A 22625-nucleotide genomic window follows, 5' to 3' on the forward strand; every position below is an offset into this window, starting at 1 on the left:
AGAACCTGAAAATGTCTCTTCCAAACAGGTTGAATCAGCCTGGAAAGCTGAAAATTTTTTACATAGATATAATAACCAGGCAAAAAGTTGTGCAGAGAAAAATATATAGGGCCAGACTGAACTATTGCTCCAATATCATGTCTATGATGCTCCAATATCCTTTAGTCTATGTTGCAATTCTCTGATACATTTAGTAACGACAAGATCTCCCCCAACATAGAAGCATATACCAACACCAAAGGTTTAGTTTTAAAAGGATAGCCAAAGAGCATTTTATGAGGGGAAACATGACAATGTCCTTGAGACTGGCTCCTTAAATGAAAAGGAGTTATTGGTAGTACATCAGGACATTTTAAATGTTTCTTGACATAATTTCCCAGTTAAGAGAGCTGAATCTCTTTGTTCATACATTCCTCCTGACCTAAAGACTATGGGTGATAACAAACATGGAATCTTGGAATGATTCCTAAATTAATGTAAACTCTAGGAAGAACTGTATCAGTGAAATGAGAGCCCCTATCAGAATCAATTTTAGCTGGTGGAGGGCATATCTGAGAACAATTTCTCAAATAAGAATATTTGTTTCAAAGGTTGCATCAGCTATTGAAAAAGGGAAAGCTTCAACCCATCTTGTTAATTAATCAACAATAACCAAACAATGTTTTAGGTGTCCAATTTTGGGTAGATTTATAAAAGGACTCAAAAGATTGATAAGCTAGTGGATGACCGACACAGGCAACCTTTTTATTTATTCATTTTTATAACTTATTTATTTATGCAGAATATTTTCCCATGGTTACATGATTCATGATTCCCCCTTTCCCTCCCCCACCCCCGTTAGAGCTGAGAAGCAATTCCACTGGGTTATACATGTATCATTGTCCAAAATCATTGTTCAAAATCAAAATTTGCATATTATTCATATTTGCAATATGGTACTCTTTTAATGCAAAAACTCCAATCATATCCTCATTGAACCACATGATTGATCATATGTTTTTCTTCTGCATTTGTACTCGCATAGTACAAATACTCTGGATTTACAAATTTTTCTGGATGTCGTTAGTGTTCTTTCTTATAAGTCCCTCAGAATTTTCCTGGATCATTGCATTGCTGCTAGTAGAAAAGTCTGTTATATTTGATTATGCCACAATGTATCAGTTTTTGGGTACAATGTTCTCCTGGTTCTGCTCTTTTCTCTCTGCATCAATTCCTAAAGGTTGTTCCAGTTCACATAGAAATTCTCCAGTTCATCAATCCTTTCAGCACAACAGTATTCCATTCCCATCAGATGCCACAATTTATTCAGCCATTCCCCAATCAATGGACACCCCCTCATTTGCCTTTTTTTGCCACAATAAAGAGCAAGGCTATGAATATTTTTGAACAAGTATTTTTCCTTATTTTCTCTTTGGGGTATGGATGGATCAAAGGGTGGACATTCTTTTAAAGCCCTTTACACATAATTCCAAATTGCTTTCCAGGATGGTTGGTACAATTCACAACTCTACTAGAAGTGTATTATTGTCCCAATTTTGCCACATCCCCTCCAACACATCACCTTCCTTAGGCAACTTTTTAAAAAACATGCTAATTAAAAAGTCATACATTCAGGACCCCCTAATATTATATGAGAAGCCATTGAAGTGATTCCCAGAGTCATCTAAACCCTTATTTTTGTGTCTGCAATTTTCTGTGCCTTATAATGACCTTTAGCCCAAAATGCTAGACAGACTTGATAACATTTTTTTTTAGAAAGATACCAAACATATGCTTTGCATTATACCTCTGAGTCCAGGTTTCAATTTCCTTGTATTTATAGGTGATGTTTGGCCATTGGTTTTTATCAGTCTCTATGGTAGGTTTTCAAATTTATATTGTTATATGTTTTCTTCTGCAGTATATAGTGACATTGTCTGAATAGGGTCATTTTTAGCTGTGGTCTTTGCAGCTAAATCAGCTCATTCATTCCCTTTGAACACAGGGACAGTTCCCTTTTTGTGGGCTGAGCAATATATTATTGTTAAAGCCCTGGGTAGCTGAATGGCTTCAAGCAAGTCTTTAATCAGAGTGTTCTATCTGTTTTCTTAAGGATGTTAGGAACCCAAGCTATAACCACAGCATTCCTATGGCATGACATATTCCCAAAACACATCAGGAATCTGAATAGATATTAACAGTTTTCCATCTGGATAAAAAAATAGGCTTGAGCTAAATCCAGAAGTTCTGCTGCCTGAGTGCTGAGGTTAGATGGAGGGGAGGCTGACCACAAAATATCATAATCAATAGCCACAGCTACGCCTGTAAACTGTTTTCCTTTTTTTACAAAGGAAGAGCCATTGTTATATAAGGTTAGTTCAGGATTTTTCAGGGGGACCCTTAAAAGGTCTTGGTGTGGCTTTTCTGACATATCAAGCACAGTTTCAGTTATGTAGGGGTTCCGCTGATATAAAAGATCAGGTAGCAGAGTGAAAGGATTTATAGTATTACATCTTTTGATATTGATGTTCTCATTTTCTAATAAGGTCACTTCATATTGAGCAAGTTTTTGGTCAAGTTCGGTGGCATAACAGCAAGGCCTCAACTTCACAGGAACACTGCACAATTGGGGGCGGGGGAGGGGTTCCTAGTACCAGACCAGCTGACTTCTTTAAGTTCCCTTAAAGCAACCAAATGTTTTGATTTCATTTCTAATGGACAATTTCCCAAAAATATGGAATCCAGGATTGGAATAACCGGTAGCTCCCAATATAGCACATACCTGTTTCTTATTCTTGGGTAGAGATAGGTTCTGTAATGCTTGTATATTCTAAGGGAAAACAGTCTTTTTTCCTGGTGACAAAATGAAACCCATGGATTCTACCTGTGTTTTGTACCACTGTACCTTTGCTTTGGATATCTTGCACCCCTGCTTAGCAAGTTCCTGAACTAAATGGCAGCTGTCTTGATAGCAGACTTCTTGGTTAGAAGAGGCCAGGAGCAAGTCATCTACATACTGGATCAAATCAGAGCCTTTAAAAATGGTGGTAGATAAATCTTTCTGAAAAATCAGGGAGAAGATGGTGTGACTGTTTGTATACACTTATTGGTGAAAGTGTATTGAAGACTCAGCAAGGTAAATGTAAATAAATATTGAGATTTTGAGCTGATAGGTATAGACTAAAATGTGGCACACAAGTCAAAAACAGAAAAAAAAAACAAGTAGCATTACAGGGAATTGCAGTCACAAAAGTTGAAGGGTTAGGTACAATAGGACAGAGACCAACCACATAAGAATTAATTGCTCTAAGATTCTGGACAATATGATAAATGAGCTTATAGCCTGGACCAGGCTTCAGCATCTTTAGTAGAATAGGGGTATTTGCCCCTGACCTACAAGGTACAACAATTCCTTGTTTAATAAGAGTCAATTATGGGTATAATATCAATAATTGACTCCTTATAAGAGAATACTGAGGTACTGATGGGAGTTTCCCTCCTTTTATAGCAAAAGAAACTGAGACAGCTGACTACATCAGTGGGGGAGCTTGCCCAGACTTCCTTAGCTAAGAAATCAGAGATTAACAAGTTTCCATCATGGTCAGAGGAATAAGCAAGTGGTTCCTCATTACAATATTAACTTAATACATTAATAAATGATGGTATTAACAATTTTTCATCAGGCAAGTAAGTATATTATCTAGCATACAGTGAAAGACAATTCTTAATTTATATAACATATCTCTTCCTAATAGATCCATGGGTGATTGAAGTATCCACAAAAAAAGAATACTTGGTGGTAATTGAACCAATAGTAACCTCTAGTGATGACATGAGAGAAAGAAGCTCATTATTTCCCTCTACACCAATTACTGACATTCCTTTAACAATAGTTCCTTTATTCCAAGGTACAGATTGTAAAACAAAGAAGCTCCAGTATTAATTAAGCACGAACACTGAACACAATCCACATTAGGCAAGAGAGAAGCATGGACTGGCAATAAGGGGGCTATGATTTTATCTTCACCAGAAGCTACAGGCCTCAAAGTCCCTGAACCCCCCCCCCAAAAAAAAAAACCATCACTGTGAAGCAGCAACTTTCATATTTTGAGCAACCCAATTTTCAGTTCTGGCTGAAGTATTTGTCTGTCAGGCTCCTTGTCTATTCTCAAATTTTCTTCCTGCCAGATCTTTCTGTTTCTTCCTATATACTCCTTGGCCACATGTCCCCTTTTTCCACAGTAGAAGCAGTGCCCTGTCTTCCTGAGTGGTTGGTCTTGAGATGTTTGTTGAACAAAAGATGGAATTGATTTGTTCATTTGACCAACCTTCTTTATCTTTCCCTTCATATACATACAAAGCAATTGCCTTCAATTCACCTATAGTTTTCTCATGCTATCCTGGGCAAAAATTTGAAAAATATTTCTTGATATTAGGGAGTAACTAGTTTACAAAAGTTGTATTATTCTGGCATCTCTTGGGTTAATGGAATCTTGTCTAGCAAATTTCTTAGCACTTTTGCAGAGCCAATCATAAAATCTCATAGGAGACTCATCTTTCTCCTCGGTAGTTTCCTGAAATTTGCTGTAATTTAGGTATTGTGAGAAAAGCTCCATCCTTCTGATTGAATTATTTATAGCATCTCCTAACTGACTGAAATCCCCCAAAATATTAGGATTTCATCCTGGGTCTTGAACTGACCACATCCCACCTCCCCCTGGACCAACTACCACCTGGTTAGTAGTTTCTATAATTCCCACTCTTTCCCAATCTGATAATAATGTTTCAAGAAGGTATTTCACACCTTTCAATGAAGGACAGTACCCACTAAATATGGATTTAAACAGATCTATCACTACTAAGGGGTCCTCATTGAATTGAGGGATATTTTGTTTCTACATTGCTAGATCAGAAGGTCTGAAAGGATGGTGTTCTTTATATAAAAAATTAAATTTCCTGTGCATTGAGTGGAGTTTTATCTATTAAAGGGAAAGCAGAGGCTTCTGTTCCTTTTCTCTACCTGCCAAGCTCTAGTTTCTGTTCCTTTTTTTTCCTCCTTGCATTGTTCTCCCTCTGGCTCAAAAAGGGAAGGTGGGGGGGGGGGGAGATAGGAGGGGAACAGGCAAGACAGGGTAAAGTTTGTTTGTATATGAATTAATTCCTGTATTGGCTAGTTTTAGTCAGCATCCCAGGTATTCCAGTTGCTCCCATCTTTCTTATTTTTCTAAAATGGCTTCTAATTTGTTTATAGTACAAAGATCAAAAGTTCCAAATTTAGGCCAAAAGTTCCCGAGTCTCGCACCAATTTAAACAGTATTCTATAACTTTTTTTCTCTCCATTCCTTTACCTACTGGTAAGCGGTCTGTCCAACTCAATTAAGAATTTCCCCAATGGAGAGTCCCTAGGAATTTCCCTTTTGCTATGCTCAGTGCCCATATTGAGCAGAAAAATCTAGAGAAAGGAGAGTCTGTCTGGATTTGATTAGGCATTCAGGCCAGACTAAAACTACTCTTTTGTTTTGAGATCTGAGTTAAGACAGCTTATGTAAGCTGGATCAATGCTTCTTTTGGCTAGGACTACTTACTGACCCAAAGACTTTCTAAAAAAAAAAAATCTAGTTTCTTAAAAAAATAAAAAACACCACATAATTCGGGGAAAAAAACCTCAGAACAGCTGGAAAAAGCAGAAGTAAAACTTACTGGAGTAAGCTCTGAATAGACTCAGGAACTATGATACATTTGAAATTAACTAATCTGTTTAGAATCAAGAAAAATAGAAAAGTTTGAGTAGGTTTTCAACCTACAGTTGTTGAAAATGACTGAAAGTTACTTACCAGCTTGGAGTTGGTTTGAAATCTGTGAGGAATCTTCTTTCGTTGATCTCTTCGTCAAGAAGGGGGCAGGAGCAAAAAGTCCCCTATGTGGGCACCCTGAAAGAAAACCCTTCTTGGAAGGACCCCCGATGGACAGAATTTCCTCTAGGTCCTAGCAGAGTTGCCAAATGTGGTGAAAAATGATCACAATACAGTCTCCAAGCTATTAATAGGTTTATTGCAAGGGGGCCAGTCTCACAATAAAGCCAGACTCTGGTCAATGCCAAGACCAAAGACCCGGATCCTTAGGAGATAGCCTTTTTTTTTTTTTAATGCAGAGAAATCTGATAACATAGTGACAGAAAATAAAATCAAAATTAAAACTGAATGGATGTAAAATCTTTCACATGGGCAGTTCTTAATTAATGATGCAAGTGATGACTAAGCTGGAAAGTACAAAAGTAATTACTATGGATGGTAACTTTATGTTTATTATTATGGCTGGCATTTCCAAGACCTCTGTACAGGTCAGGGTCTAACTGTTTTCAGCTGAGAATTATGACTCAATACTAGGAGTCAGCAGTTAGATGGTTGATGTTTGCAACCAAGAGCAGCCCTGACACTTCCCCTGGCCAACGTTTGCACCCAAAAGCAGCCATTTACTTTTTTTTTTTGGGGGGGGGGGGAATGCTTGCACCCAAGAGCAGGGTGTGGTCAGCTTAGTATAAACTCTTGAGTTATAGGTTTAAGGTCATAATGCCTGTAAATAAGACCACCCTAAACTGTATTTTTCTTAGCTAATGTTTATAATTCTTATAAAGCAAACTATATTATTTGACTATTAACTCAAGACTATGATTATGTTATTAAAACAATCATAAAGGTTAATACTATTATAATCATAAAGGGGGTAGGGAGTTTCATACTTACACCCAATGACACCTGCACATGCAGAGTTCACTTCCAGAAGCCAGAGAGAATTCAGCCCCAAGGGAAGAAGCAATCACTTCCAGGGAAGAACCTGTTAGGATCCTGTCTACCTCTCCTCACGAAACCCTGCATTTCAATGGGAGGAATGCCTTGACTCCTGGGATAACCCTTCTCCTCTGGTCTCCAAACTGGTCCCCTGGCCTAGAATTCATCTGGCCATATCCACTCAGTCATCTTTGAGAGCTCCCGATTCCCATTCCTTGACCGCTTCCCCTCTTCCCCTCCCTTATCATGCTCTCCAGTGTGAATTCTCTTATGTCTATTAAGCCTGGAGGGAAAGCCTATGCAGACTTTTTACATTCATAGCATTTCTCTCCACTGAGGACTCTCTAATGTGCTGCAAGACTACCCCTATGTGTCAAAGCATTTCCACATTCTTTACATCTATAAAGATTCTTTTCAGTGTGGATTATGGTATGTGCAGCAAGTTCAGAGTTCTGACTAAAGGCTTTCCAACCTCTATCATTCACATAAAGCATATTTCTATGTTAACTTTTTTGATGTCTAATGAGGTCTTCATTCCATGTAGGCACTAGTCCTCTTATATTTCCCTCATACATGGGCATTTCAGGATGTTTGCCATGGGATTGAAGAAGCTCCACTTGTCCAGGAAAGCACTGATTATAATCATGGTTCTGAGAATAGTCACTCCCTAAAGTTACTTTTTTCACTGATTTGGGACTGAATATTGTCTGAATCTCTTTTCAGTTTCATCATATTCACAGTTACTCTGGATTTTTCCTATGCTGATATTAATCACAGATTTGTCCCACACTGAATTTACAGAAAGTCACTTATGAATCTGTGATTACCAGATGCTTCCACAAAATGCTCAGCTCTTTTGTCATCTCAGTTACTTCAAACATGGTCTCTAAATATGAAGAAAACAATATAACTATGTATATATACATAGATATACACACAACAGAAATATAAATTATTTCCTGTGATGGCAAAGTAATTTGATTTTTATTCTATTTCCCCAGTTGAGAAGTTTTCAACCTCAAGCAGGAAGAATTGGTTTTTGGAAACAGAATTTGGTCACATCTGCAAGCTCATTTAGTTTAGAAACATCTTCACATACAATAACCCTGGATACTCACAACACACCTGTGACACAGGCAGGCTGAACATTCTCATCTCCCTTCACAATCAGGTCATGAGCTCAGAATGGAGGAATGACCTGACCAACCTACCTGCAGCTGGACTACTACTCAAATTCTGTGAATGAGCATGCTCTGTCCACAGTACTAGCTTTTTTCATTGCTCTTTCTATCTTTCCTTTCAATGCCTCTTGTTGATTATATTTTTCTCAGTCTCGGGTAACTTTTTTGACATTTTGTGCTGATTATTTTGGAGACACTATTACATGGCCATTCTTGGGAAATTTCATATTCTAAGCTGAGAAATCGGCTACTTTTTTTTAACTATCTTGCAGTAATTTGGAAATTATATGCAAAATTTCTTCTTTTCTTTTGGGATCCAAAGATATTATGGCAGTTGCTGTACATATATTCAATATTCAAATTATTTCATTATGTATTATGAATGATTTCTACTATATTCAATCCATCATTCTTCTCTTAGGTAATAAATAGTGCAACTCTACATCAGTACTCTTGCCTCATGTCCCTTTGGTGGTTCATAAAATATTTGGAAGTTCATTATGATGTCCAAAGTTTCTGGCTTGAAATTCTTTAACAGCATCTAATGTAGGAAAGAACCTCTCTGGGACAACAAGCATACACATATTAGAGGCCTAATAGGTTTTTCTGTGCAGTGATTCCAAACCACTATGACTGGATATAAAATGATCTTGTTGTTCCTTCCAGGACTATATCAAACACTTACCCCTTCTAACCAGGTACAACATATACTTTTCTTTCTCCATCTCTTCTCAAGTTGTTTCCACAACACCCTATCAGTTAGCCACACCAGTGTAAATCTATTCCCCTGGACAGTCACAGTGATGCCCTTACCCTCATTTACCTGCTGTACTCTGCACCAGAATAGCTGTTACATTTCAAGGTTACCAAGTAATCTCTTCTCATCACTACTATAATAACCACATCAATATGTTATGAATGTTTGCATTTTTCCACTGCACTGATGGCTGGCTCTTTCAATAACACTAGGCATGCTCACTACTAGCCATTTGAAACCATCATGGACAATCACACACATTCTACAAACACACACCTCACATTGCCTCTCATTGCAGGGTAAAGATGACTTCTCAACTGAACTTGTCTTCTGCTTCTGTTGCTATTTGTCTATCAAGTTGATTGTCAAAGGAACTGATTGGCAACCCAGGCCATTCTGTAGCTTTTCTGAGGGATATTTAATAAAATTATTAATTTGTGGCCAGTCTCATAATTTTCTCTCTCATAATTCTTATCTCCTTCTTCATTAAAATAACTCTCTAGAGGGAAAGTGAATATCAGAGGAGTAATTGGGACTTTATTCACCTTATAGAAATGCTTTGTGTAACATTCAGATTTGAATCAATAAAGAATATGAGGCTGTTTCTTTGAGGATAATATGGTTTCTTAATGGGGGTATGGGGGTATGGGATTCCCATAAACAAAAAAATGTTTCCTTCACCATTGTCCCCAGAAAAGAGTGCCTTGCATCTTGCTTATAAAGAGAGTTGTGTTCTGTTGCTCTTTGGCCTACCAGTTCAACCTTAGGAGTCCCCATTAGTTGATATTTTGAGATAAGATATACTTGGGAGACCTAAAATTCTCCCTTATTACTTCATCAGTGGGGTTGGAGTTCCACTCAGATCCAGAATCAGCCAAATACATCATGAGCCTGAGTCTTTGGACAGAATAGACTGAACAGTAGGGATCAGGTCCCCTGTTCCTTCCACATCTTCCCTAGGCACTCTTATTTTGTTTGTTTATTAAGATCTATATGAGCCAGCAAAAAACAAGAAACAAGTGAGTGCCAATTAACTAGGTAATGGCCAAAAAAATCTGTAATAGATGAATGCCAACAAATAGTGAGGAAGAATGACAAACAGTATTTCAGAGAAAAAAAATCCCTATCAGTGTAGTATTTTTTTGTACAATATGAAATTTGGGGTGTTTAATGAGGAAAATCCATGAAGTCTATGCTATAGCAAAACACCTTTCCTAGTGAATTGGAGGCAATGAATATTATATCTGGCAAAATGTGTCTAGTATATTGTCAAGTCAGAGCTCAAGGTGAAGTCCTTCCTGTAATCATTCCTTATAAACTCTTTCATTCCAGAAAGAATGTTGTTCGCTACTGATCATAGAACTCTTCTCCTCCATCATTTCATACTTTATTTTTTGACAATTATATGTAAAAACAATATTCAACATTTTTAAAGAATTTTGAGTCTTGGATTTTCTCCCCCCCCAAAGAGATGTTAAGCAATCTTATATAGATTTTGCATATGCAACACCATAAAACATTTTTCCATATTGTTCCTTCTATGGAATTAAACTCAAACAAATAAGACTAAAATTTAAAAAGTTAAAAAAAATGTTTTTCTTTGGTCTGGATTCAGACTCCATTATTTCTTTCTCTGGAAATGATTTTTTTTTTATTATTATTATGAATCCTTTGGGATTCTTCTGGATCATTGTATTGTTGAGAATAACTCACTTCACAGTTGTTCTGCATAAAACATTTGTCACAATGTGCAGTGGTTCTCCTGGTGTTGCTAAATTCAATCTGCATCAGTTCTCAAGTCTTTCCAGGCTTTTCTCAGCTCCTCCTTCTCCTCATTAATTATGAAACAATAGTATTATATTACAATCATATATGATAATTTACTCAGTCATCTCCCAATTGATGAGTGTCCTCTTATTTTCCAATTTTTTAGTCACTCCAAAAAGAGCAGCTTTAAGTGTTTTTTTTTTTTTAAATACGTATAGGTCCTTTTCCTTTTTGTTTTTTAATGCCCTTTGGACATAGTTCAAAATTGCTCTGTACAGAGTGGTTAAATCAATTCACACCTCCTCTTAATAGTTCATTAGTATCCCAGTTTTCCCATATTTTCTCGAACTTTTGTCACTTTCCTTTTGTCATAATAGCCAATATAATAGACATGGGATGGTCCCACAGACTTATTATAATGTACATTTCTCTACATAATAGGATTATCCTCCTCTTGAGGAAAATACATACAATTTGAGCACATTAAAATTTTCTGCACTATGAATCCTCTGATATGAAGTAAGAGATGATCTCTGGCTGAAAGTCTTCCTACAGGGAATCCATCTGGAACTGATCTATCTCAAAGACATTTTTTCATAGGGAACAAGCTCTGGACTCTCCAATTCAATATATTCCAAAAGCAATTCTCACTTGGGAATAAGAGACGATTGTTTCCTGAAGGCCTTGTTCACATTCATCATATTCCTAAAGTTTCTCTCTAATGTAGATCTTCTGTTAAATAATCTAAAAGTGGAAACCATACCATGTGCTTCACTCATGAGGTTTCTCGCCAGTGAAGATTTTCTGACATGAAGCAACTGTAGAGCTTTATGTAAAAGCCTATCTGAATCAATGACATTCACAGTTTCTTTGCAGTGTGGATACTCTGATGTTTAGTAAGATAATTCTTCTGTGTGAAAGCCTTTCCACATTGTGTACATTCAAAAGGTTTCTCTCCAGTGTGGATTCTCTGATGCTTAGCAAGATGACTCCTCTGTTTGAAAGCTTTTCCACACTGTTTACATTCATAAGGTTTCTCTCCAGTATGGATTCTCAGATGTTTAGCAAGAGATCCCCTTTCTGTAAAAGATTTTTCACACTGTTTACATTCATAAGGTTTCTCTCCAGTGTGGATTCTCTGATGTGCAGTAAGAGATCCCTTCTCTGTAAAAGCTTTTCCACACTGTTTACATTCATAAGGTTTCTCTCCAGTGTGGATTTTCTGATGTTTAGCAAGAGCTCTCCTCTCTGGAAAAGCTTTTCTACACTCTTTACATTCATAAGGTTTCTCTTCAGTGTGGATTCTCTCATGTTTAGCAAAAGAGTCTGTTTCTGTAAAGGTCTTTCTATGAGGTCTCTCTACATTATGGATTCTCTGATGTAGAGCAAGAGCACTCCTCCCTGCAAAAGCCTTTCCACATAGTTTACATACATAAGGTTTCTCTCCAGTGTGCATTCTCTGATGTGTAGCAAGACTGCTCCTCAGTATGAAAATCTTCCCACATTGTTTACATTCATAAGGTTTCTCTCGAGTGTGGATTCTCTGATGCTTAGCAAGACTGCTCTTCCCTTTAAAAGCCCTTCCACATTGTTTACATTCATAAGATGTCTCTCTTGTGTGGATTTTCTGATGTCCAGTGAGAGAGATTTTCCATGTAAAAGCCTTCCCACATTGTTTACACTCATAAGGTTTCTCTCCAGTGTGAATTCTCTGATGTGCAGTAAGTTGTTCCTTCCCTATAAAAGCCTTTCCACAATATTTACATTCATAAGGTTTCTCTCCGGTGTGGATTCTCTGATGGGCAACTAGAGTGTTCCTCTGTGTGAAAACCTTTCCACATTGTTTACATTCATAAGGTTTTTCACCAGTGTGGATTCTCTGATGTGCAGTGAAAGAGACCTTCCATGTAAAGGCCTTTCCACATTGTTTACATTTATAAGGTTTTTCTCCAGCATGGATGTTCTTATGCTTAGCAAGACTTCCCCTCTCTGTGAAAGCCTTTCCACAGTGTTCACATTCATAAGGTTTCTCTCCGGTGTGGATTCTCAGATGTGCAGCAAGATGGCACTTCCCTATAAAAGCCTTTCCACAGTATTGACATTCATAAGGTTTCTCTCCTGTGTGGGTTCTCTCATGTTCAGCTAGAGGGTACTTCCGTGTGAAAAATTTTCCACAGTGTTTACATTCATAAGGTTTTTCTCCAGTGTGGATTCTCTGATGTGCAGTGAGAGAGACCTTCCATATAAAAGTCTTTCCACATTGTTTACATTCATAAGGTTTCTCTCCTGTGTGCATTCTCTGATGTGTAGCAAGAGAGACCTTCCATGTAAAAGCCTTTCCACATTGTTTACATTCATAAGGTTTCTCTCCAGTGTGGATTCTCTGATGTGCAGCAAGATGGTCCTTCCCTGTAAAAGCCTTTCCACACTGTTTACATTCATAAGGTTTCTCTCCTGTGTGGATTCTCTGATGTGCAGTAAGAGAGTACCTCCATGTAAAAACCTTTCCACATTGTTTACATTCAAAAGGTTTCTCTCCAGTGTGGATTCTCTGATGTGAAGCAAGAGAGATCTTCCACGTAAAAGTATTTCCACATTGTTTACATTCATAAGGTTTCTCTCCAGTGTGGATTCTCTGATGTGCAGTGAGAGAGAGCTTCCATGTAAAAGCCTTTCCACATTGTTTACATTCATGTTTCTCTCCAGTGTGGATTCTCTGATGTGCAGCAAGATGGTCCTTCCCTGTAAAAGCCTTTTCACAGTGTTTACATTTATAAGGTTTCTCTCCTGTGTGGGTTCTCTCATGTTCAGCTAGAGGGTACTTCCGTGTGAAAACCTTTCCACACTGTTTACATTCATAAGGTTTCTCTCCAGTGTGGATTCTCTGATGTGTAGCAAGAGAGACCTTCCACGCATAAGCCTTTCCACATTGTTTACATTCATAAGGTTTCTCTCCAGTATGGATTCTCTGATGTGCAGCAAGATTATTCCTCTGTGTGAAAGCTTTTCCACATTGTTTACATTCATAAGGTTTTTCTCCAGAGAGGATTATTTGATGTGCAGGAAGCTTAGAGTTCAGACTGAAAGGTCTCCCACCGTTATTACTCACAGAAACCATCTCTACAGCCATTTCCCCTAGGTTACCTTGATGCATGGGCATTTCAGGAGATTTTTCATGGGACTGCATAAATCCTTCTTCTTCAGGAAAGCCTTTCCTATATTCACTATCCTGACAACAGTCATTTCCTGAGGTCAATTTCATATACTGATTTAGGACTGAATATTGGCTGAATTTCTCTGCAGTTTTATCAAATTCACAGTTACTCTTTGGATTTTTATTTACCTTGATATTAGAGTCACAGATTTCTCTCAAAATGAAGTCACAGGGATCCTCATTCATGCATCCTTGGGGGCCAGATTCTTCCACAAGAAGGCTCAGCTTTGTAGACATCTCCTTCACTTCAAAATTAGTCTCTGCCTCTGAAGAAAACAAATAATGATATAAACATAGAAGGAAGGTGGATACACACAGAGAGAAAAATAAATTCTTTCCTCTGATGGCAGAAAGTAAACTGATTTTTATTCTATTTCTCCAGGCAGAAAAGGAGTTTTCAAACTTAAACAAGCAGAACCAGTCTTTGGATACACAATTTGGTAATATCTGCAAGATAGATGATTTTAGAAATACATTCACATACAATTACAATGAAACCTCACAATGGAAGTATGGCATAGACAGGCCCAAGATTTTTATCTCTCAGGAAATGAAAAGCATGATGCAACATTGGTCTGCCAGCCCCCAAGTGTAGCAATCCCTTCACTTATTATAAGAATAATAGACAAATGATTTTTTAGGAAGGATAGAAAAGGCAATGGAGAAAGACTATCCAATACTGTGGACAAAGCATACTTAGGCACAGGGTTTGACTACAACAGATAAAAGTCTTTTGGGATAACAGTCCTCATACACCTGCTTTCACTTCACTCACCAGGACAAGAGCTCCTTGAGCCTTTTTGCTCTAGCAGCCATGGTGCTTTCCCTTGCTGAAAACAGAAGATAAAATTTTTCCTAGGAACTGGAAGCCCTGGGCATAAGAAAAAAGGAAGAGATCAGGAAAGAGAAATAAAAAATATGTTCCTTTTAAAGGAAAGGGGGCATACAAGTAAGTCCTACAGAATAGCTTCTGTTTTAGTCACTGTTGGGACCTTTACAGGAGGGCAGAGATCATGGAAACCATTTGCAATCAGAAAATTCCATCTTGATTTGCTTGTTGTGATAGAAGGATAGGCACATTTCACAACCTCCTAGATATTAAAGGCAGCTGGTAGTGAAGGGGTAAGGGGTCAGGACTTGGAGTCAGAAAAGCAAATTTAATCTAGCCTCAGAAAGATAGTAAGTGGGTGCTCCTAGGCAAGTTATTTAACCGATGTTTGCTTGAGTTGCCTCAACTATGAACTGAGGATAATAAGAGAACCAAACTCACAGGGATGTTGTGGAATTAGTGATAATTATGAACTATTTTACCCAGTAGAAGGCATAAAGCAGATATTTTGAAATGCTTATTCTCTTCCTTTCCATTCTTATCATCTAGCCTGAGATTTGAGGGAAGAGTGAAGGAGGAATAAGAATAAATTTGCTATACTAGGCAGAATTAGGGGCTGTGAGGTAGTTTTATACATCTTTTTAAAATTTTATTCCCATATTGTTAGTGAAGTAACAATCCCTTTACCTTTACATTCTGTATGTCTATTTGTGTATGTCAAATGTGTTTCTTGAAAACAATATATCACAGGATTGAGGTTTTTAATTCACATTGCTATCTGTTTCCATTTTATGGCTGAGTTTATCTCATTTACAATCTCAGTTATGATTACGATACCTATGTTCTCCTTTATCTTATTTTCCTCTTTTAATCCTACACTTCCTCCTTTCACTGTCTGTCCACATATTTCCCTTTTTAATCACTTCCCCCATTTCTTCTCCTTTATATTATTCCCCTCCCTACCACCACCTTTCTTGTTCTTTTTCTTTTCCTCTATAGGGCCTTTTAATCACTCCTCCATTCCACCTCCCTTATATTACTTCCCTTCCCACCACCACCTTTCTTATTCTCCTTCTATTCCTCTATAGAGTAAGATAAGATTCTAAACCCCAATGAGTCTGGCTGTTATTCCTGATGAGAAAATAAGTTATACTGATTGTCTGTCACCACACTCATTGTCCACTCCACTGTAATAGTTTTTCTTTCCATACCTCTTTATTTGATATAATTTATTCCATGTTACTTCTCTCTTCTTTTTTCCCTCAGAGCTTTCCTCTTTTTAACCCCACTCCCTTTTTTGCATATCTTCCTAAACAGTTTAGTACCACACTCTCTATGTATACTTCTCCTAACTACTATGATAAGGATAGCAATTTTAAGAGTTACAAATATCATATTTCTACTAGGCAAATAAAAAATTTGACCTCATTGAGTTCTGTAAATTATCTTTCTTATTTACCTTTTTATGTGTAATAATTAAAATTAAATTATGTGGCCACTAGTAGTTTTAGTAGCTTTATTACATCAACACAATGATAGTAAAGAGAAGGAAATGTAGGAAAGAGGTAGAGAGTTGACTACACTATTTGACATTCTGATGGATTTAAACTCACCACCAACAGGGGTGCCTTCAGGTTCCAAACTCCATCCAGAAGATTCTTTCTTCCCGTTGGGTCTCCTCTTATAAACAGGACATTCTCAGGAACCCCATGTCACATCTCAGGAATTAATCAGTTACTTAATTTGCCTGGCACTGTCCAAGGGAGTAGTGCCTGTGGGATCAGTTTCCCATCTCATTGGTTTCAACTTCCTTTCTCTGAGGGTCCGTCTATCCCTGCACATCTCAATGGTAAATGACCTCTAGGTTTCTGATTAATTACATCAAAACAAAGTGACATAATGGTGGGAGGAGTTCAAAATTCTCTTTAAATTTTTATTGGGAAATCAACTTTTCTGTTTTGACCTGTTCTTTTAATCAGGAAAGCTGGGACATCCCCTATTTTATTAAATAATGATTTTTTTATTAAATGATTTTTTATTTTATTTATTAAATAATGATTTTTCTCCTTGAAAGAATATTGTTAGTCTTGATGGGTGGGTGATTCATGGTATAAACCTAGTTTCGTGGGTTTATAATTTTATTTTATGATAATTTATAATATATATATATATTATTATACTTTATAATAATTTTAAGATTGCTTTTAGATTCTCAGGGTGGTTCCAGCTTTTGCTTCTGCTATGCCACCTTCTTGGCTTTGCCTCTCCCCTTATTACTTAATAACAAGAAATAATTTCTAAAGACCAGACCCAGGAGAACCTTATACAGAGATAGATACACTGTGGCATAATTGAATATAGCCAACTTTTCTACTAGCAGCAATACAATGATCCAGGACAATTCTGAGAGACCTATGAGAAGGGATGATATCCACATCCAGAGAAACAGAGAAGAAAAAGAACTGCTTGATCACATGGGCCGATGGGGATATGATTGGGGATGTAGGCTCTAAATGATCACCCAGGTGAAAATATCAATAATATGGAAATAAGTCTTGATCAATGACACATATAAAACTCAGTGGAATTGAGCATTGGCTTTGGGAATGGGGTGGGAAGAGGGGAGGGAAAGAACATGAATTATGTAACCATGGAAAAATTTTCTTAATTAATCAATTAAATAAAATTAAAGCAAAAAATATTTAAACTATCAAAAAAAAAAAAAAGACCAGACCCAACCCAAAGGGGAAGGATATGCCTTGGCAGGAAGAGGTTTCCTTTCAATACCCATCTCCAAGGAAAAGCTGCCTGGGTATAAAGAGAGAATTTGCGCACAAATTTCAGGTCTAATTAGAGGTTGAACTAGATGACTTCTTAGATTAGCTTCAGGAATGTAAATCTGTAACACTGGTTTAAGTTTTCATCTGAAACTATCTAAAACAGAGGAGAAACAATTTCAGGGGCAAGAAAGGAAAGTCCAATCTTCCCATCATATAATTCAGACTTTTTTAATGAAAAGGAAGCAGGAGGAGAACCCTGGGCAGAGACTGGCACTTCTGCTTTTTTAATCATTGACAAAGGCTTAAAATCCTGCACATGAAATGAAGATACTTCCTTAATGGCAGATTCAGATTTAGGAGAGAAAATGGTCCTTACCCACAGAGAGTAGATTCTGTACATTCTCCAGCATGACCTTCAGGTATAGCACTTTCTGAGAATGGTCCAACAGGCACCACTCCTCCTGGGTGAAGTCCACCACTATATCCTTGAATGCTATTGACCCCTAAAACAGAAAAAGTCACGAGATTTAGATCTGAACCTTCAGAATTCATCTAGTACCACCCTCATCAACTGACTGGAGGAAACTGAAGCACGCAAGGGATTTACCCAAACTCCTAACCTTGAAGGGTGTCAGAGCCAGCATGGGAGACCAGCCATTCAGAACTCAATGGAATACTGACAAAGGCATTTTCTTTCTGAATGAGGATCATGTTGTGAAGAGTAAAATCTGGAGAAATGTCTGACTCTGAAATGATTTTCCCTGTGGAATCAGGGAGATGGGAAATGCTCTCTGAGTGAAGTATGAGATTCTGTGGAGGAGAAAGAAAGAAGGTGATCTGAAATACTTCCTCATCACAAGAGTCAGAGTTGATCTTGTAAGAATATTTTTTGAAGTTTCTGCGATGGTCGCATGTACTGTGTGTTCTAGGGGGAAAACATTACCAGTGATCAATGAGGAGAAAACAAATAAAAAGGAATTTTCTACTTAATTTCCTAAGAGGCCAAAATACTCTTATCTAGATTAAAGGATACAGAGGATTCCATATCCAGGGGAGGAATAGTCTGAGGAAAGTCTGAGAGTTTCCAAATTTGGGAAGACATAATTTTCCAGATCCTCAATGCAATCTAGAAACCTGAAACCCTAGAAGGGCCATTCCACTGTCCTCTACACCCATCTGAGGGCTATTCACATTCCTGTAATGGCTTTGTCCATACCCATGGTGACACTATGTATAATATCTTTGAATAGACACCTTCATGTCTTGATAGGAACATGTCTGAGCTGCAATTTTTTGGGTCAGAACCTCTCCCACAGCATTCCCTCTCCCACAACAAAAGCCACTCTTCCACAATTGTAGCAAGGGTAGAGAGCAGCCGCTGGAGCCAGGTCTGGGGATGAGAATTGCTCTTAATGTACCTGAAGGACATTCAAAGAGTTCAGACAGGAAAGATGAGGCCCAGGGGAAAGGACAGCCACCACCATTAGGAGAGGCAGCAAAAGACCTTCATTTAGATATACCTAGAACTAGAAAGCAGAAAAAATTTTGGACCCAAAGGAAAGTAGAGAAATCTGGGCTCAAAGGGAAGAATGCAGGGAGACCTCAGTTACAAGGAAAGTAGACAGCTTTTTGTTAGGAACTCATCTACTCTGGGTGGTTCCTGGTAGTCCCCACACTGTCCCACCTGCCCTGTCTTTGAAGTGCCAAGATCACAGCTGTCCTCCAATGGTACCAAAGGTAGCTCAATCATTATATCAAGCCATGAATTGGAATATGACATTGATAGAAGAGAAGAGAATGTGGATTTGACTTCAGAAAAATGTAATCAGACATTATCATTGATCGTGTATCTAGGTTCTGTATTCTGGTAAGAGAATGCCTGTCCTGGATTGCATCTACTCTATAAAGTGCCCTCTGTGGAAAGACATTCTAATCAACATACCTCTGAATGTATTCACAGTGTACTGTCCAAGAGGGAATTCTTCTGTTCACTGCTATCATATCACAGATCATGAACCATGTGATCACATATGATCCTTTAGATAAGTCACCATGATTACAATTTTTAGAATGAATTAGGCCCAGGTAAGACACTAACTGTGTAGCAGATATTCATTATAATAGTAGAACATGGGCTGTAGTATTGGAAGGGATGGAGTTTGGGGTATCAGAATATTAAAACAAATCATGACATCTAAGACTTCTGTGGAAGGAATAAACTCTACATCTGTGTCGTCATCTCAGGAAGCTGAAGGTGCTGCAGAAAGAGCCGGGCTCACTGGGAATGGTGAGTGAATCGCTGGTCTGAGGAGATCCAAGGAAATAACCTCGTCCAGGTGCTGTTTGAGCCTGTGAAGATTTATGCCAACTCCAGGCTCCCTGAGGATTGTGGTTAAGAGAGGTTTCTCTGATCTCAGCAATCTGAGAGCTCTGGAGGATTCAGTACATTTATGGAATGAAGGAAACACACATTGATGAACTGCAGGAACCAACTAGGCAGGGCAGGGCAAAGCCAGGGAGTCATACAGGTCAGATGGCTACCCTGTCCTTGACTGGCCTTCTAAGAACAAGAAGTGCTCTCTGATGCTCTTCCTGAAGGCCCCTGCTTTACTGACTCCCAGGGTCCCACCCAGGGGACCTGCTCTCCTCAGCCAGCCCAGCCCGTCTCCCTCTGCCCATCTTGATGCCAATCCCTTCTAGCCTCTTTCCTCCTTGAGTTGGGGAAACACAATCCTATCTTTCACACTCCTTTCCCAAGCACCTACTACTGAGGCTCTCCTGTAGCCAGTGGGGTATGGCTATCAGAAGGAATGTGGGAGAGAACATAAATCACTGCCCTGGATTCTACCTTGGCTGTTAGGATAGAACAAGGTGCAGGATGTCCTCAGTAGCACCTCCCGTGCCCCACTTCTTTTTTACTCTTTCTAATAAAGAACAAAGGGCCTCCCAAATGCTGACCCACTCCCTGACCAAGGAAGCAGGCGATGTGTCCTCTGGCCTAGAAGAATGAACTTTGCTAGAGACCTTCTCAGCAGACCTTCTAGTCTTGCCCTGGAATTCCCATCCCTTTCCTTCTGCTAAAAATGCACCTTTCCCTGTCTGTGTCCTCATCTGCTCTCACCCCAAACTTCTTCCAAAGTCTCCCTGGTAGGCCTGACTGACCAAACCCCGAGTCCTAGAGGTCAGGAGTGGAGACCATCCCTGGAACTGTGGAATACACAGCCATCTCCCTCTGATGAGGGTGTCACACATGAGAGTAGATGAATAAAGGACAGCACTTGAGCCTGTCTAGAATCTGGCCTGGCTCATTCAAGCAGGGGCTACTGAGGCCCTGGAAAACTCCAGAAACACAGTGTATGTGGGGGCAGCCAGGGTTGACTCTTGAGCTCACACTGAGGACAAGCAGTGATGGTGCTCTTGGAGGCTTGGGAAAGACACAGGTCTTAGTTCTACTGGATTCCACCTTGGGGAAACTTGGTCAGGGCTGGGGATGGACTGCACTCACCTGGGATGGGGGCCTCTGGGTCCCGGGGGCCATTCCCTCTGGCTCTGGGGTCTCTACTTGGTTCAGACTGTGGTCCTTCAGGGGGTGGGAGCCCCAAGATGGGGAAACTTCCTCTTCGTACACCTGTGGGGAATTAGAGAGGGGGAGGGCTCAGAGGAGCTCCCAGGGTCCTCCAACAGGAGGGGCCAGGGAGCCTCAGGCTTGGAAAGGACTTAGACTGGACAGGAAGAAGGCTTCCCACCCCCTCTGGAGCCATCTTTGGTTTCATTCAAGTCAGAAACTGCATTGGGTGGAAAGGGTGGATTGAGGGAGACTCCTAGGAGGAGAGGTTACTGGGGAGTGGGGTGGAGGAGACATTAGAAGGGGGCATGGGCACCAGGTGGGGGTTGGGAACAGCGTGTTGGCATTTCTTTGGTGCCCAAGATCCATGCTCCTTCCATGACAGGTGGGCGCGGGCATCCCACCCTCCCACAGTTGGCTGCCCCAACCAGGCTTAGGTTGGCTGCTTTTCCCTTTGGTGTGTTCTGACCTGAATGTCCCCTTTGGGAAAGGACCCGGACTAGCCCAGCCCCCAGCCTGTGTCTGCATCCCCTCCCCCAGCTGCCTCCTAGTTGGAAGGGAGGTATTCTCTCCTCTGGGGGAGGGCAAAGGCCCACTATGGCTTCTGGTCCAAACAGAGTAGCCCTGGCCCGATGTGGGACCTTCCTTGTTTGTCCCGTTTCTACCATCATTTAAAAGTGATTAATGGACAGACACGGAGACCCACAATGAGACAGCTCCTTCGGGCAACCCTGCATTAAGTTGGGCATGGGGCTCATGCCCCGCCTCTCTTGTTGCACATGCGCACAGACACCCAATTTCTAGGGACACCCTCAGAACCCGGAACTGGTCCACCTGGGTCTTCCCACCCCGCAAGAGTCCCTCAGCAGAAAGTCTCAGCTGCCAGAGCAGGGAGCACCTCCCGAGGTTTAGAGCCACGGTGGGGGAGGGGCTATACACGAATTGGGGGGAGGAGGGGTGCAGTCTTTTCTTCCCCACCCCCATTTCCCTTCCAACCCTGCCCTGCTTCTTTAGTCTGGAAACTGCCTTAGGCGAGAGCCTGGCACACACCAGGCTGGGATTAAGTGTCTACGGATTCCTAGATTGACTGATGGATCAATAGCTCTCTGCTCTCCGGGCCTGGGGAGGTGGTGCGAGGTTCCCTCCCTTCGGACACACACTGACAGGCATTCACAGACTCTCCCCTGCCCCCAGCACAGTTTTACAGCCCAGTACATCCATCACACCTGCCCTTCCCGGGGTGTTGCATATGCGCAACAATTCCCCCTCCCAGGGCCCCTAACTCTCAGGCTGACAGGCTCACTAATCCGTGAGCCCTTCCCTCCGCCTCAGGGAGCAGAAAGTCTGAGCTGTCAGAGCAGGGAGACCCGCCCCCCTCCCCCATCCCTCTCAGGTCCATTGACACCCTCCCCTTCTCACCAGCCAAGCTCCAAAAGCACTGCAGCAAGCGCACCTTCTAGCCGTGGGGACTGCAGAACTGAGATTCCCAGCATGCCCGAGGCTGCCGCAATGGGGAGGAGCCAGGACTCGCATGATGACACCAGGAATTCTGGGAAATGGAGTCCTCTGGCCTGGACCCCTGCTAGAAGAGGATTGTGGGGGAGGGGTTAGAAAGGAATCGTTCCCCGACCTGGGCGTCTGCAGCCTTCTTTCCCCTCAAAACCCATTTCCTCTTCCCGCCCTGCCCTGCTGCTCCTTCTTTAGACCTGGGGTTGCTGCTCTGAATTCCTCTCTGCTGCCTCTGGGTACTCAGGAGGAGAGAATC

The 22625-nt window shown here is 40.2% G+C and overlaps 1 protein-coding gene across 2 annotated transcripts; it reads right to left on the reverse strand.

Moving 5' to 3' along the window:
- Positions 1-741: 741 nt before the first annotated feature.
- Positions 742-22408, reverse strand: LOC100014714 (zinc finger protein 420-like). 2 transcript variants are annotated; one of them, XM_056796934.1, is made up of 5 exons: positions 22280-22408; positions 20801-20923; positions 17672-17798; positions 14462-14557; positions 742-13952 (listed from the first exon to the last, which is right to left on the reverse strand). In XM_056796934.1, the coding sequence occupies exons 1-5, from the start codon at positions 22391-22393 to the stop codon at positions 11332-11334; spliced, it is 3081 nt and encodes a 1026-aa protein (XP_056652912.1). In that variant the 5' UTR covers positions 22394-22408; the 3' UTR covers positions 742-11331. The 2 variants fall into 2 exon arrangements, with proteins under 2 accessions (XP_056652912.1, XP_056652913.1); XM_056796935.1 differs by lacking the exon at positions 14462-14557.
- Positions 22409-22625: the final 217 nt, after the last annotated feature.

The sequence above is a fragment of the Monodelphis domestica genome, chromosome 4, assembly GCF_027887165.1.
Source record: "Monodelphis domestica isolate mMonDom1 chromosome 4, mMonDom1.pri, whole genome shotgun sequence".
NCBI classification, from domain to species: domain Eukaryota; kingdom Metazoa; phylum Chordata; class Mammalia; order Didelphimorphia; family Didelphidae; genus Monodelphis; species Monodelphis domestica.

What these genes read in the sequence shown, in the direction of transcription:
- LOC100014714 (XM_056796934.1), bottom strand. Translation starts at nt 22,393, where the DNA reads ATGCGAGTCCTGGCTCCTCCCCATTGCGGCAGCCTCGGGCATGCTGGG. An exon ending in CCCAGAGGCCCCCATCCCAG is followed by an intron (nt 17,799 to 20,800) that starts GTGAGTGCAGTC and finishes TTTCTGTTTTAG; the next exon opens with GGGTCAATAGCATTCAAGGA. An exon ending in CTCAAGGAGCTCTTGTCCTG is followed by an intron (nt 13,953 to 14,461) that starts GTGAGTGAAGTG and finishes TGTTTTCTTCAG; the next exon opens with AGGCAGAGACTAATTTTGAA.